Source organism: Andrographis paniculata, unplaced genomic scaffold (genome assembly GCF_009805555.1).
Source record: "Andrographis paniculata isolate CXL003 unplaced genomic scaffold, ASM980555v1 Contig86END, whole genome shotgun sequence".
NCBI classification, from domain to species: domain Eukaryota; kingdom Viridiplantae; phylum Streptophyta; class Magnoliopsida; order Lamiales; family Acanthaceae; genus Andrographis; species Andrographis paniculata.
The window spans coordinates 3,110,867-3,128,154 of NW_026137624.1; the positions used below are offsets into that span (position 1 = coordinate 3,110,867).

Consider the following 17,288-nt stretch of genomic DNA (forward strand, 5'->3'; position numbering starts at 1 on the left):
CATTCTCTCCCAAATACACCCCAAAACATGCCAACTCCATGAAACCTATTACACAATCAAAAACACACCATGAGTTGCATATATACGAAATTTTGTATCTCAAAAGTCGCTCAAAACATAATAAAATATCATTGTATACAGCGCATATCAATGGCGAAATGTGCGGCACACATCCGGCATGATTAAGAATGAAGTGGGCCATCCACCGCCTAAGTGTTATTGGCCTTTGAATATTTTATTAAATGAAAAATAATTAAAATAACATTGTATTATAAATATTAAACAATTAATCAAACTAATTAAGTATCTAAATCAATATTTCTTAAACTATGTGCCCAAAAGAAACCGGACTAATTTCACCGGACGGAAGGAGTATGATATTTTATATGTTAAAGTTAATTAAGTCAATTTATATTTGTTATATTTTAAATTAATAAGCTTTACCAAATATAGAAAAATATTATTTGTTATGGAAGAGACTAAAATGAAAATAGTATTTGTTATGTGACGAAAAAAGTATTATTATAATCACATGATTTATTATTTATAATTTAAAACTAATTTAAATGTGTCATTACATAACAACACTTGTGCAAAACATTTGATTACATGCTAGTCTATATATTTAATCGACTTGAGCACACATAACCAAACAAATCTAATTTGTGCTGAGCATTGTATATATATGTATATATATATATATGCACGTCATGTGTGTGCAATTCTAGATGAGTAACTTCATGAACAGCCATGGAAGAAAACTCTAAATCCAGTAGTACACAACCACAAAGAACAATATGGAGTATAGATGGAAGAGAATTTGTGGAAGAAGTAAAGAAGGCGAGTTATATAGCCGGACCGATGGTGGCCGTCTCTCTTCTCCAATATCTGCTGCAACTTGTCTCGCTCATTATGGTTGGACATCTCGGCCGCCTCCCGTTGGCCACCGTCGCTATCGCCACGTCCTTAACCAACGTTACCGGTTTCAGCCTTCTCGTAAGTTAATCAATTCATCTTCAATCTCAATTATAATTTTTTTTTTTAATAAAGTTTTGGATGGATCGATGATCAACAGTCTGGATTGGTGGGGGGCTTGGAAACGCTTTGCGGCCAAGCTTACGGGGCGAAGCAATACTACAAGCTCGGGATGTACACATGGAGTGCCATGTTATCACTAGTTATGGTTTGTGTCCCGGTGTGCGTTTTGTGGATGTTCATCGACAAAATACTACTTATAATGATGAGGCAAGATCAAGATAACGTAGTCTCGGTTGAAGCCAAGAAGTACTCGTTGTGGCTCATCCCGGCGCTCTTTGCCGCTGCACTTTCCAAGCCTCTTGTGAGATTATTGCAAACTCAGAGTTTAGTATTTCCGATTCTGGCGTGCTCTTTGGTCGTGCTCTTGTGTCATGTTCCCGCAAGCTGGGCTCTTGTGTTCAAGTGTGGTCTTGGAAGTAGCGGCGCAGCTGTAGCCGTATGCGTATCGAGTTGGTTATACGTAATCGTGCTCGCGATTTATGTCAAATATTCTAAGTCTTGTAGAAATACTCGCTGGAAGTTATCAGCTGATGTCTTCTTGGGTATGAAGCAGTTTCTTAGACTGGGAATTCCTTCTGCAGCCATGGTTTGGTAATACATATATATAAGCTCCACTTCAGGGATCGTCTGTTTCAGACAAAACCCTATCCCCCTATCCCATACACACAGTGTATATATATACATTATATATGTCAGGATAGGGTGATAGGGTTTGTTTTCGGGACAGGTGATCCCATGGGGGCTGCACTTCTTCTTTCTTTATCTTGATCGTATAAGTTTGTTTTGATTATGTAATGTTTTTTTTTTTTTTTTTTTTTATCGGATGTTTAATTGTTTAATGTTGTAGCTTGAAATGGTGGTGTATGGAGATACTTGTGTTGGTGTCTGCTCTTTTACCCAATCCAACACTTGAGACCTCAGTCTTGTCAATATGGTATGCCAACTACTATCTATATATTTCGTTTATTCCTTAAATAACTGTTTATTTGTCTTTTGCATATAATTTAAGTTATATTAGTATTATATTAATATATGGTAGAAATAAAGTAAAAAAAAATTAAAATAATTATGGTAATGATATTTGTATAATATACTGTAGGTTGTAAAGGTATTTGTAATTAATGCTCGGTAAATAATACAATTATTAAAAAAAATAAATACTTTATTATAGGACAGACCAAAATATAATAATAGATAATTTGTTACTGGGACACCGAGGGGAGTATATTTATTTATATATATATATATACTACTCGTCCCCTATGTACACACTAATCTAAGCATATATATATATACATAGAAAATATGTATTTTAACTTAAAATACTCCTTCCACTTTTTATAATTGTTTTATTTTTTTTTCTTAAAAATATATTATTTCTTTATTTAGTAAATAATCATATAACTTTTTATATTTTTTTAAGAGTAAAAAGATAAAAATAAACAAAAAAAAAATGTACTCATATTAAATCCGCGTTCAAAAGTTTGAAAGAAGGGAGCATAAAATATAAAATATTACGGACTACCTCCGTCTGACTCTAAGGGTCTCATTTACTTCTTTTTTTTTTTCGTATTGATCTTTCAATATTAATTATTATATCAAAACATAGTACAAATTTAGAAAAAATATAAAAATACTTCAATTAGTGTCTTATAATATTAATAGAAAGACATTTGTAAAAAAATTATACAAATAAAAAAAAAATATTTTTAATGTTAAGTATAACACTACAAGAAAAAATCATTTTTGTAACAAATTTTTTTTTGTCTCTAAATTTACTTTTTTCGTTACTAATGACATTAGAGACGGAATTATAAATAGAATTATGTTAGTTACGTGAACTTTAGGGACGAAATTCCGTTACAAATATATTATCTTTTTTAGTGTAATGACACAAAAAGTAAACGTGACCTTAGAGGCGGACAGAGGAAGTATAATTTTTATTGTATTAGCATATATCCATCTCAACAAAGAGTATGAACAAAATTCCTATTTCATCCCTATTTTTTGTGCAATTATATATAATTTTTTTTGACCGAATAAAGATATAAATTATGTAATAATAATAATTAAAGTATAACATATTTTGTAAATCTCTGCCGATTAGGTGTTGAAATATTATTTTCAGCACCTATTGAATTATTATTATAAAAAAAATAAATAAATTAAATTATATATAATTATATTAATAATATAATTTATTCAATGCTGAATTAAAAACTATTTATAAGTATGTGCACTAAATGCATAATTTACCCTATACACATATATATTGAATAATTTAATTAATTATTACTTGAGGTATGATTAATTATTCTTGCTTTTCTTTCAGCCTAACCATTTCAACATTACACTTCTCTGTTCCATATGGGCTTGGAGTTGCAGCGAGGTATGTGTGATTTTCCACTTATTATGTTTTTTTACTATTCCAACCAAAATTAATTTTATGCATCTGATAAATTTTCTATTCAAAATATATTATTTTAATCCAAAAAATCACACATCAAAAGTATTATATAAATAAAAATTCAAATTAACCCAACATTTCAAATCAATTATAAAACACAACCAAACAAAATTAATTATAAGGGATAGTGACGAATACTATTGTTGCATATAAATTATAGTCCGAGTTTTTTCTTTTAGCATTTTAAATCAAAATCAACATTATTCATCTTATACAGTTTTCAATAAAAATATACTCCCTCCGTCCACTTACAATGTTTACATTTACTTTTGGCGCGGTGTTTAAGAAATAATAGTATTTTAATTATAGTGAGTAGTTAAAAGTAGTATAATGACATTTTTGCCTTTACTTTTTTGTGTAAAAGTAATGATGTGATGTAAAATAAGGGTATTTGTGGAAAAAAGTAGGGTATTTAATAAAATGTAAACTTTGTAAGCGGACAGAGGTAATATTATTTTATCTCACAAAATATCGTATCAAAATTCTATTTAAACAAAACTCAAATTAACATTTCAGTTTAAGTCAATTTTAAATCACAACCAAACAATCTTGTATTAAATTAAATAGTATAATTGAATGTATATGAAAAGTACATATTTTTTTGTGAAAAACAGAAAAAACAACCCTATAATTTTTTGAGAGGTACTCATTCATTACAAAATTAGCATACTCTACATTATTACCTTCATATACATTGATTTAATTTAATGTATAAAACAGATTCTAACATTCCAAAATTAAATAGATCAAAATATAATACAAACAGTATAATGCATCTACTACTTAAACTACTATTATATCACACTAGGGGTAGAAATAGGTCAAGCTAGGTCAGACTTTGACTAAATAGGTTTAACTTGTTTTAAAAATATATAGCCCCTGAAAAAAAATATTTTAAAAGCCTAAATATGGTCTTTTTAAAAGTATAGTCTAGCCTAAGAGTCTGTTTAAAATGCTACATAATAATTTTTTATTATTTTTTTTTTTTATAAATTTAGTATTATAACAAAAAAAAAATAAAAAGAGATATACTTATTTACATTATATATATAAAAAAATTAAATTATGTTTTTTCAATGACAAAAATAATAATTTTAGTTTGTCCTATAAAGTATAATATATAATAGTAATAGTTTGCAAAAATATATATATATGACAATTCATAAAAAAAAAAAAAAAAAAATTATTATTTAGAATTGCAAGTCTGCATACACCAAATGAAAACTAATAGAGATCATCACTACATAATGACATTTAAAAATATATATTTTACATCAGGACACACAACACTTAACTAAAAAGCAATATTGAAAAATTGATGTCTAAAAATTGTTTGATTGTGTTTTAAAATTAATTTAAGATAGGATGTTGATTTGAATTTTTATTTAAATAATATTCTGATACGACCTTTTGTTAAAAAAAAAAAAAAAATAGCATAAATTTATTAGAAACTGTCGTTACCAGAAAAATGACTATTGCCTTCAGAATAGCATCCGAATCTATTCCGAGATTATAATAATATATTTTCAATATTATTAAATTAAATAATTTCAAAAGTTTTGAATACATTTTATGGCCGGTGAGTATGAAAATTTTGAAACTTTATTATATTTAATATTTTTAATATTTAAAAAGTACAAAATTTTTGAGCCCATTCCAAACTAGCACTATAGGATCAAAAATTCTAAAGCATTATTAAATATAATTAAATTAAATATCTTTAATTTTCTTGAATTAATAGTATTATTTTTTTATTAATATATAATGAATCAAAATTATTAAAAATTATGATGCTAATTATTTTTTTATTAATATTGTATAGACAACGCACGGTAAAATTATGCATAATATATATAGCATTTGTTCTCAACATGTCAATATTATATGAAAGCTAACAATATAGAGTAATTGTCCGCAGAACACATTATACAATTAATAATTAATTAGTTAATATGAATAATTCTTCTCAGCACTCGAGTTTCAAATGAGTTAGGGCGGCGAAACCCACATAGAGCCTTGGTAGCAGTTTGCGCGAATATGTTTCTTGTTGTAACAGAAGCTATTATTGCATGCATTGTGCTCTTTTCTTGCCGCAAAGTCTTAGGTGCTGCCTACACTAACGATCACAAAGTTGTCAACTACATAGCTCTCATGACACCATTAATTTGTATTTCCACGGTAGCAGATAGTCTGCAGGCAGTAATTTCTGGTTAGTCTAATCTGATTCATGTTTTGATTTTCTTAATTGGTCTATCCATTTACATTTCATTAATTCATTAGAAATAGATGATGATGATAATGATCTTAATTAATTGTATAATCAATCAGGAATAGCTAGAGGCAGCGGGTGGCAACATGTAGGAGCTTATGTGAGCTTAGGGGCATTTTACTTTGTGGGACTCCCTGTTGCTTTAATATTAGGGTTTGTTGCTCATTTTAAGGCAAAAGGATTTTGGATTGGAATTGTAGTTGGCTCAGCATTGCAATCTTTACTCCTTTTACTCATAACAACCTTCACCAACTGGCAAAACAAGGTACGTTTTCAACTCTTCTCTTTCTCTTTCTTTCTCTCTCTAAAATATAAAATCAATTGTATATATGCATTTGTATAGGCTATTGAAGCGATGAAAAGAGTAGGTGATGAAAGACCATCGTCACAATAAATTAGCAAATTAAGAATACAACTACTGAAGGAACGAGATGCCGTATATTGTTATTAAAACACATTTCTTTTTATCTAATTAATTAAGATGTAATATTACTTCAAAGAAAGACCGGTAGAGATGCAGTATTGTGATATATACTCATGTTAGACTTGTGCATATATATGATAATATTTAGAGTTACTATTTTTATATTGGTATACAATAATTTGTATACATGCAAACAAGTTTGCAAACAATGAATTAGATGATAAAATTTTTCGGACTTGCTTAATGAAAAATACATAATATGGAAACATAAAGTAATGTAGAATATGGAATCAAGTTACAAGATCTTTCATCACCATTGTTAAGTGAATCCTTGAATATCTTAAATTGACTACCCAATAGGGTGCTTACTAAATTTGCTTTCATCATGTTGAATCTTGCAAGAACTTTTTCGATGTACTTAGCCTGCAAAAGATAAATTTTATCCTTCTGATTTTTTTTTTTTTTTGTAATGATGGGCATACCCAAAATATGTTTGTCCCCTCTAAGATCTTTTATTAAAATTTGTTCGGACAACTTCTTTACAGTGTTCACCTCTTGTTCTGATATTCGTCTATCAGTATATTATCCACATACAAAAAGAGAATGTTATATCTAATATCATACATTTTGAAGTAGCAACAATGCTCAGTATTGCACCTTGTGAACTCAATTTTATGCATAAATCTATTAAACATTTTGTACAATTTCCATGGAACTTGTTTTAGTTCATAAAAATTTTTCTACAATTTATGCACTAAATTTTCTTTACCTTCAATGAAGTACCTATCTTATTGTTTATTTATATTTGTATATATTTTTTCCATATTAATATAAGTGAATATTATCTTAACATTCATGTAATGTAACACCAAGTTTACTGCAGGTACTATGATCAGAACTAATTTGATAGATATATCTTCACAACAGGTGTGAAGTCATTAGTGTAGTCAACACCATATTTTTTTTGAAACTATTTGACTACTAGCATGGCCTTATGATTATTTCTTTAACTTACTTGATTTGTTAAATCTATTTGTGCAACGGTTTGCTTTCTTCTAAATGTGTAATCAATTTTCATATTTTATTTAACAATAGGGAAATTATTTTTTCATCCATTGTAAGCTTTCACTTGTCTAATTGCTCACTTTTTTTAGCCTCTACATAGCACTTAGGTTCAACGAAATAAGTTCGAAGTAAATAATGTAGAAAAATTTAGTACTTCTTAGGAGCACAATGTTGACCGGAAAGTTTTCTAATATTTGAAGCTTCTAAAGGAATTGGTTCTAGCTGAAATCTTCTAACTTAACTACATCAAATTCTTCCAAGACAATATCCTAATCAATGTAAATTGTCTATCTAGCATAAAAATTGGAAATGTCCAATTCCACTATTTTCATTTCACCTTCGTAAGTATTTTCTTTATTTATTATGGATGTTTCATATATTTCTTTGTATAAAAGTCTTTCATCAAGCATGACATTCTTACTTTTGATAATCTTAATTTTGATCATCCCAAAATCTATACACAAGCTCATCGTCGCCATAGTATATAAAAGTATACTTGATAGGTTGGAATCTAACTTGCTTTGATCGTCAGTCATAATGTATGAAACAAATTTGAATACTTGTGAGTAAGACAAATTTACCTATTTTCCATTTCAAATTTCCTTAGGAATTTCATTATCCTATCTTTGGTAGCCCACAATCACATACATCTTGCATGTTCATTTAGTGTTTTGTTCATATCTTCTAAAATTCCATTATGATGAGGAGTTTCATGTACTATTTATCTTCATTCAAATACCATTCTTAATACAATAATCCTTAAACATGGCTAATTCACATTTGTGCATCATATTTATACTTCAAAGAGTAAATACATAGTTTTTTTTTTGTTGCATCATCAATAAAAGTCATGTAGTAACACACTCCACTAAATAATGTCACTATGGTTGGTCTCACAAATCATTGTGCACTACTTTTAACTTTTGCTTCTTTTGATCTCTGTCTCTAGCTAAGAAATTTACCATTTTCTATTTCCCAAATATGCAATCCTTGCATAACCCTACATTCATTAACTTTAAACTTGGCCTTTTTCTTTTTGAAAGAACTATTTTCATCCCGTTTTGACTTATGTGGCCTAGTCAATTATTCTATAATTCTGCATCATACTTTGTATCTGCAATTAAAAAAAAAATTATTCTAAGCATTAGTTGTCCTGTATACGTCTTCATTTTTATCTCGAGTCAAAATCATGGTTTTTTGGTAAGCTTCTAAGTATTGCATCTAAATATTGTTGTATGTTCTTCATCATCCAATTGTCCTATCAAAGTAGAGTTTTTCTTCAAGCTTAAAATATTTCACACTCCAAACAATCTCAATTTGCATCCATTTAGAGTCTTGATGTGAATGTCTCCCTTTCCCATGATTTCCAATAGATTTTCATATGAAAATAAACTGTACCGAACAACCTCCAAAGATGTGACATTCTATAATGTCTGAGTTGCTATAAGAATAAAATGAAGCTTTAGAATCCAATACCCAAGATTCAAGGAACTATTTATGTTCAAAATTAAAGCATATGTTATTTCTTCTATTGTTGCATTGCGAAGCTTCTTTTGTCTTGTTTTTATTTGATGTTTTGCAATGACTTTGATAATGTTGAGGGATAACACAAATTTTTAATATATTCTCCTAATAATTTTGTGAGTATGTGTCGTGACTTTTAACTAATATGTGCTTATATCAAAATACTTAGAAAATTATGTATTTATTCTTTTGTTATGATTGATATGTTTTGGTATTTTAAACTATTTTCAGTCGCAAAACATAACTTTGTCATGTGAATTGGTGATTACGCGAATTTTAAGTATGTTCTCTTGACAATTTTTGTGAGTATATGTTACGATTCTTGACCAATTTTTTGCAAAATTGTATCAAAATGCTTAGAAAAATTGTCTTTACTTTTTTTTTTTTTTGTGATGATATGATATGCCTTATTATTTTTGAGCTATTGTCAATCACAAAGAATGACATTCAGCTTGGGAATCGAAATATAAAAAATATTTGAAAATTTTATGTTTTCGAAATAATCACACTCGCAATTTACATCGCCACTTACTACAAACAACTACTTACATATTGAAATACGTCGAACTCTGGATTTACTTATCCTCCAAATGCTGCAAATCATAAATATGCCTCTACGACACATGTAAACTGTTTACGATATAATATTTTTGTCGAAAATTTCTTTCTATTTTTCTATTTTTTTTTTGGGTATATGACAAACATAAGTTCTATCATTTTTTAAAAAATGATTTAAAAATTGCATATTTTCAGATTTTGTAAAATTATATTTTTATTTATTTTATTGGAAAGTAGAAAAGTCATTTTATGTCAATTGATAAAATTGATGGATGACAGATGTTGAATTCATAGAATCAAGATGCCATTTATTTTTTACTTTTATTAGTATGAATAATAGTTGTTCTATGTCAATATACAAATTTGATAGATGGTGGACATGTACAAATATTGAAAAATTATTTTAATGAAATTCATGACATTATTTATTTATTTACTAGTGATGACTTTCATGCATTGCGCAATTTGTATAAAATTTTTAAATAATATTATATAAATAATTGATTATATTTTTAAATATTTTGTAGAAATATATAAATAGTTTTAAGACGGCTGAACAATTAATACAAAATTTACTATGTACCTATTTTTTTATCGTGTTCATGAAGTGTAGCTGATATTATAAATATATAAGCACAATCTATATATAAATATGTGTCAATACTTCTAATTATGTATCATTTTTACGATCATATATTTAAAAGAAATATAAATATGTTAAATTATTAATAATAAAATAATATATTTGTATATTGATAAATGTAAATATATATGCATGATCTTGTACATCTTTGAAATAATATACTTCGTATTGAAATATAAATGGAAATTGTTTGTGTAATAATTTTAAGTTCATGCTTTTGGAACCATTTTTATTGTCAAATTTATATCATCATCTACATTGAAAATTGTATATAAAACATAAGTATAATGTAAATAAAATATGGAGATATATTTATATATACATATTATATTACTTTAAATTTGTTTTAACTATCTGGTTGCAGTACATACATACAATCTTTGTAAAATAGGTCATAAAAATTTCTATAATTGCTACATGTGGCATTCTAAAGATTTTGAACATTAATATATTCAATTCGTCCAACAATATAAAACAACTTAACTTCATAAGAAATAAGAAAAATTAAATTATGAGTGAAAAATTAATTATAAAAAATTTACCCTTTGTTGATGTCTAAAATCATGTATGAAAATTATTTTTGCATTTGATATTTGAATTAATTTTGAAATAGATAATGAATTTGTACTAAAAAATTATACCAACTTTTGTAGTTTTAAATTATTTTTATACCTACAAAAGAAGTATAATAGTAACATCAACAACCAAAAAAAAAAAACCAATAATAATAATAATACATTCATATGCCAAGAAAGTACTGTATTTGTCCATATTCGTAATTATGGTATATTTTTGTGAATCTTCCGATTTGAAGAAGATATATTGTACAATAAGTATTTTACAATTACTCCACATGCAGCAGTGACATTCTTGCATTGAACACGTTGAAATAATATTTCTCCTTTCAACATTGCTAATTGATTATATAAATCATTCGAAAAACTAACATACTAATTATTAATTTAGATATATATTATGTTACTATTATTGAACTAAAATATATATTAATATTAATAAAAATATATAAATTACACAAAAAAATACCTTGTATTTAGAAGAAGAATTTTTTTCGTCAGCTCTCTGTTTCGATTATTTGCATGTCCATTTAGATTGGACAAGCTCAATACATTGAGAAGTGGTCAACGTAGTTGTTATTTAGAGTGTTTATTTTTTCTATAATATTTTTCCCTAACTACAATCTATATAAATACCGATGAAACTTATAATAATTTCAATAGTATAATTTAATTTTAACTTTGAAAGATTACAAGCTTAATAAAATATAAATTTTAAATATGAATTTCATCAAAATATATAACTTCTAAAATAAAAATAAAAACGGTCATATAAGAGAAATCATATAAAATTGTAAATTGTTTGATTTACAATAATTTTGAAAAAATAAATATAAAAGATGCAAAATAAACTATTAGCTTAAAATTTTAAAAAATACATAAATAAAAAAACAAAAAAGCTTGGGTATGTTTCTTTAGCCGAGTTTCCCCATATTTTACTATTTTGACTCTGTGTTTCTCGAAAAAAATAAATTTTTTTCTCTCACAAAATATTTCATCAAACATTATTTTTATAACAAACCCAAACCAATTTTTTTCCATACTCATCAAAACAAACAATTTTATAATAATAGTATTAAAATATTTCTATATGTATATGGTAATAAATCTTTTATTTTTCTTTAACTATTTCGCAATGTATCATACATTTTTAAGAATGAAAAATTATGTTTACTACAAATTGATATAAAATAATGAAACAAATATAGAATCATTTTATTAACAGTTTTTAAATTATAATATGTTAAATTTATAGTAAAATGAAAAGATGAGATAATGGAACTATAAAAACTAATACCAAATGAAAAAAATATATATATAATACTCCCTTTAATTTTTCATGTAAAAATAAGTTTATTTGGTTGGACATGAACTTTAATATGATCGGTATTTTTTTGTCTTTTATTAGTAAGAAAAGTAGAAAAATTGGTCAAAGATAGTAAAAGATAGTAAAAGATAGGATAACTTTTTTCTACTAAAAAAGAAACAAAACTACTTTTTATGGTAAATAAAAAGAAAAAAAAAAGAAAGTGAACTTGTGTTTTATGATTGATGGAATATGAAGATGAATCGATAGTTGAATATACCTATACATAATTATTATTTTTTAATAAAACTATATATAAAAGTTAGTTATCCGTATTTTATATACGTACCTGTAAAGTGTACTAAATGTATTTTTTTCTCTTTTTGTAGGAACAAGTGAGTAAGTTCTTGGTTTTAACATAGTTGCTCATATTGTTTATTTATATTCCATAGCAATAATTCCATATTAGTAATTAGCAGATATCTATTTTGTTTAAGACGCATTGTCTTCTATGTCTTAATCAAACTAATTTTTTTTTTATAGTCCTCTGTCCACGTGTGTATATATATATATATATATAATGAACGTTATATTGGATATGCACATATATAATAAAAATATACAAAAATTAAGTTGAAAAGAAATTTAAAAAAAATAACTTTTAGCATAAGAAAAATAGAAAGCCAACAAGACACAGAAAGCCAACAATGTCTTGTTTTATTTTTAGGATTCAAATGAAATTTATATTATATATATACAATTAAATTATAACATATATATACATAGTTTTTGTAATTAATCATATATATTCAAAATTAACACATCCAACGGGTAAAGACTTTAATCAAATTTGAAAATATTATAATGGAAAAGATTTTTTAATAACGAAAACATCGGTGGGCAATGTATGTGATATAGATCTAAAAGTTTCATAACTATTTTCAACATACAACATAAAAAATAACAAATCAACATGAAATTGTTAAAAATGAATTAAAATCCAAAAAAAAAATACACAAAAATAAAAATATGTAATATACAATTAGCAAAGTTCATAACTTTAAACGGATGAATGCGTGGAATGCAGCCGTGGAATGCGAGGTTCTTTTATTCTTGCCGCCGGATGCACAATGGCAGAGAAAAAATAATGATGAAGATTGAAATGTCGAAATTTATCAAAATTAGGATTAAAAAATATAGTGACATACTTTTAATTTTATTAATTACAAATAAAATCAACATTAATTACGTCTGCCTCAATAATTTTAATTTTATTAATTACGAATAAAATTAAACATTAATTCATATTTCAAAATTATTAAATTTTCATTACCTTAATTAGGGATATCGACGGATAGTTTATAACTTATTTTATTTTTGATGAAGTTGGTGAATAGTGTATAGTTGAAATTGAAATGTTATTATATTGGTTGGAATATGATTATATTTTGATGAATTGTTCTTAATTTATCATTTTATTTGGAAAAATTTATTTACAAAATCTGGAGTAGAATAGTTTTGAATCAAATCAAATAGGAAAAACAAACCAAATCATACGTTTGCCTCAATAATATGAGCTGTATACTCCAATTAAGCAAGACATGAAGAAGGGAAAACGTAGATACTACCCATACAACATTAACTGGAACTATGAATTGCTTCCTCCAACATGGGAAGATCCTTCCGCAGCAAATGTTGAGGTTGAGGGAGCATTTGGAGACAATGACTCAATTGATGTTTTCGAGATTGGTGATAACCAAGCTAAAATTGGGCAAGTGTTGAGGGTGAAGTGTTGAGAATTAAACTTGATCTAAGAAATAAAATAAAAATAAAATCACCAACTTTTATTGTTTCTAATGATGGTTAGTGGGGGTTGGTGGAAGAGTTGGTGGCCTACCAACCATACATTGAACAAAGTATTTTGTATTTTTTATGTTGGTAGGTAAAATTAATATTGGTATTGATAAGTAGAGTTTATGTTCTATAAATAGTTATAATTTGCAAATCATTTTCATCAATAAGTGTCTTCTCTTTTAGTTACCTCTCATTTCCACCAAAAAAAATCTTCTTGTGTTTTTTTGTTTTCTTTTAGTGTTCTTCCTTCTTATTCCAGCAAAGTGGTATCAGAGCCATATCGGGTTTGTGGGTAGTATGGCAACGAAATAGACTCCCTTCCAATACCCTCAACTCACCAAACACAACTTTTAAAATTAGCCACTTAGTATAAAAGCCATACTTGGTGCACATGGTGTTTGGGAGAGTGTTGAAAATGACTACACAGTACCGGAGAATGAAGGAGCTCTCAATCAAAATGAGAGGAATGAATTAGAGAAGCTACGCAAGAAAGATCAATGTGCTCATACAATTATCCATCAAGGTTTAGATGATGATATATTTAAGAAGATTGCAAATGAGACCACCTCGAAGGGAGCTTGGGAGAAGTTTCAAAGATCCGTCATGGGAGTTGACAAAGTAAAGAAGGTTCGACTCCAAACCCTAAGGGGAGAACTTGAAACACTTTCGATGAAAGAAAGTAAATTGATCCAAGACTACTTTACAAGAGTCTTGGCAGTGACGAATCAAATGAAACGGCTTGGAGAAGTCGTGTCAGATGTTCGAGTGATAGAAAAGATATTTTGCTCTCTCACAAAGAATGGTGGTTGCAATCGAAGAGTCGAAGGACTTGGAGGCCATGACCATTGATGAGTTGGATAGTTCCCTACTAGCATATGAAGAAGGATGAGTCATGATGATGATGATCATGTGGAACAAGTTTTACAAAACAAATTGAGTTTGAAAGAAACGATAAGTAAAGGCCGAGACCGAGGACATCGAAGAAATCAATGGCATGGGCGAGATTATGGTCACGAAGAACAAGCCCAAAAGGCTCAACCTAACTACAAAGGTCGAGGACAAGGAACAGGAAGATGAGGAGGACGTCACACCAACACCGGAAAAATAGATAAATCTCATATTGAATGCTATTCTTGTCATAAGCGTGGTCATTACACTTCAGAGTGTTGGTCAAAGAAGAAAAGTGGGGTGGCAAATCTCATTGAAAATAAGGAATATTTGATGGAAGAATCTTTATTCTTAGCATCGAAAGATGAATTAAAGGTGGAGACAGGTGTGTGGTATCATGATAATGGAGCGAGCAACCACATGACTGGGGACAAAAACAAATTTGTGGAGCTTGACACAAGTCACAATGGCGCGGTGAGTTTTGGAGACAATACAAAAGTTGACATCAAAGAAAAATGAACGGTGATTTTCAAGACTAAGAGTGGAGGCCGCAAAATGCTTCGTGATGTGAATTACGTTCGAAAATTAACTAGAAAAATTCTTAGTATTGGTCACCTTTTGGAAAGAGAACACAAGATTCAAATAGAAGATTGCATACTTTGCTTCGAGATCACGATTCTAATTTTGTGGTGAAGGTGGTCATGACAAAGAATCGTATGTTCTTATTGAACTTGAAGAATAATGATGCCATGCTTGAAGACTTGTGCCGAGGATCCATCATGGATATGACATATGCAGCTCGGTCATTTGAACTTTGGTTGCTTGAAGGAGATGAGCGAAAAAAAGATTGTGAAAGGTCTTCCTATTAGTGATCATCCGGATCAACTACGTGAAGCATGCCTACTCGGAAAGCATTCAAGGAAGATTTTTCCAAAGCATTCAGATTCAAGAGCAACTGCATTTGTTCCATGCCAACATTTATGGCCTAATAAAGCCTCAATCATTGGGAAAAAGATCGTATTTTATTCTCTTTATTGATGATTATAGTAGAAAGACTTGGGTTTACTTTTTGAAGCAAAAGAGTGAGGTGTTTGATGCTTTCAAGAAATTCGAAGCACCATTTGAGAAGAAAAGTGATCATGAGATCAAAGCCTTGAGGACTGATCGATGAGGTGAATTTTTGTCAAAAGAACTCACAAAATTTTATGAGGTCCATGGCATCCGGCGAGCTATGATGGCACCAAGAACTCCTCAACAAAATGGAGTTGCTGAGAGAAAGAATTGGATCATTCTCAATATGGCGAGGTCAATGCTGAAATTTAAAAATATGTCAAGATATTTTTGGGGAGAAGCTGTGGCATATACCATATATCTTTTGAATCGAAGTCCGACCAAAAGTTTAAAGAATGCAACGCCACAAGAAGCGTGGATTGGAGTGAAGCCAAGCATGGCTCATTTGAAGGTATTTGAATACATCGCCTATGCACATGTTCACAAGCAAGAAAGATCCAAACTCGATGATCGTAGAAAGAAGTTAGTCTTTCTTGGCTATGATGAAAAATCAAAGGCATATAGATTGTTTGACCCACAAAATGAAAGGCTTGTGGTGAGTCGCGATGTGGAGTTTGATGAGCTTGGATTGTGGGACTGGAATTCAAAAGAGCAAGGATCGTATAACTTTCTCCCATACTTTGAAGATGAAGAATGTGCAAACATTGAGGGGGAGATCACTCCACCAACTACACGACCTTCATCACCTTTGGAGGCATCAACATCAAGTGAGAGAACTTCAAAATACCGGAGTGTGGATGAACTCTACGATGTAACCAATAGCCTGGATGATTACAATCTATTGTGTTTGTTGATGGATGCCAAGCCTATGTCTTTACAAGAAGCTAGAAAAGCAAAAAGTGGATTGAAGCCATGGATGAAGAGATTCGAGTCATTGAAAAGAATAACACATGGGAGCTAGTACCACGACCACTTAATCATCAAATCATTGGTGTCAAGTGTGTGTATAAGGCAAAGAAGAATGACAAAGAAGAAGTTGAGAGGTACAAAGCCCAATTGGTAGTGAAAGACTATAAGCAAAAGCATGGAGTTGATTATGAGAAAGTGTTTGCTCCGGTGGCCCGATTGGAGACAATTCAGCTACTAATCTCACTATCGGCACAAAGTCATTGGAAGATACATCAATTGGATGTTAAGTCCACTTTTCTCAATGGATATCTTAAGAATGATGTGTACATTGAGCAACCACTCGGTTATGTTGTTCAAGATGTTGAAGATAAAATCTTAAAGTTGAAGAGGGTACTTTATGGGCTCAAGCAAGCCCCTAGAGGATGGAATAGTCATCTTGACATATATTTGCAAGATGATCGATTTTCAAGATGCCAAAGTGAGTATGCACTCTATGGGAAAGTGGAAGATGGACACGTGCTATTCGTTTGTGTCTACGTGGATGATCTCATCTTCACCAGAAGCAATCTAAGGATGGCTGAAGATTTCAAGGAGTCCATGGCTCAAGAATTTGAAATGAGTGACATGGGACTAATATCGTATTATTTGAGAATTCAAGTAAATCAAATAGAGGAAGGGATTTTCATCTCCCAAGAAAGATGCAAAAGAAGTACTAAATAAGTTCAATATGCTTGGAAGCAAACCAGTAAGCACGCCT

At 29.0% G+C, this 17,288-nt stretch overlaps 1 protein-coding gene across 1 annotated transcript; it reads left to right on the forward strand.

Annotated features, from left to right (window-relative positions):
* Nucleotides 1-750: 750 nt before the first annotated feature.
* LOC127242027 (protein DETOXIFICATION 3-like) lies at nucleotides 751-14,572 on the forward strand. The gene is made up of 8 exons (XM_051261361.1): nucleotides 751-996; nucleotides 1,076-1,629; nucleotides 1,886-1,972; nucleotides 3,371-3,427; nucleotides 5,476-5,714; nucleotides 5,834-6,039; nucleotides 13,465-13,653; nucleotides 14,084-14,572. The coding sequence occupies exons 1-8, from the start codon at nucleotides 751-753 to the stop codon at nucleotides 14,570-14,572; spliced, it is 2,067 nt and encodes a 688-aa protein (XP_051117318.1).
* The last annotated feature ends 2,716 nt before the right edge of the window (nucleotides 14,573-17,288 follow it).

Bases quoted from the DNA above. Each gene is read 5' to 3' on its own strand.
- LOC127242027 (XM_051261361.1), top strand. From the start codon at position 751: ATGGAAGAAAACTCTAAATCCAGTAGTACACAACCACAAAGAACAATA. The intron at 1,973-3,370 runs GTATGCCAACTA...CTTTTCTTTCAG, and splicing joins ACCTCAGTCTTGTCAATATG to CCTAACCATTTCAACATTAC. The intron at 13,654-14,083 runs GTGAAGTGTTGA...TTTTAAAATTAG, and splicing joins AAATTGGGCAAGTGTTGAGG to CCACTTAGTATAAAAGCCAT.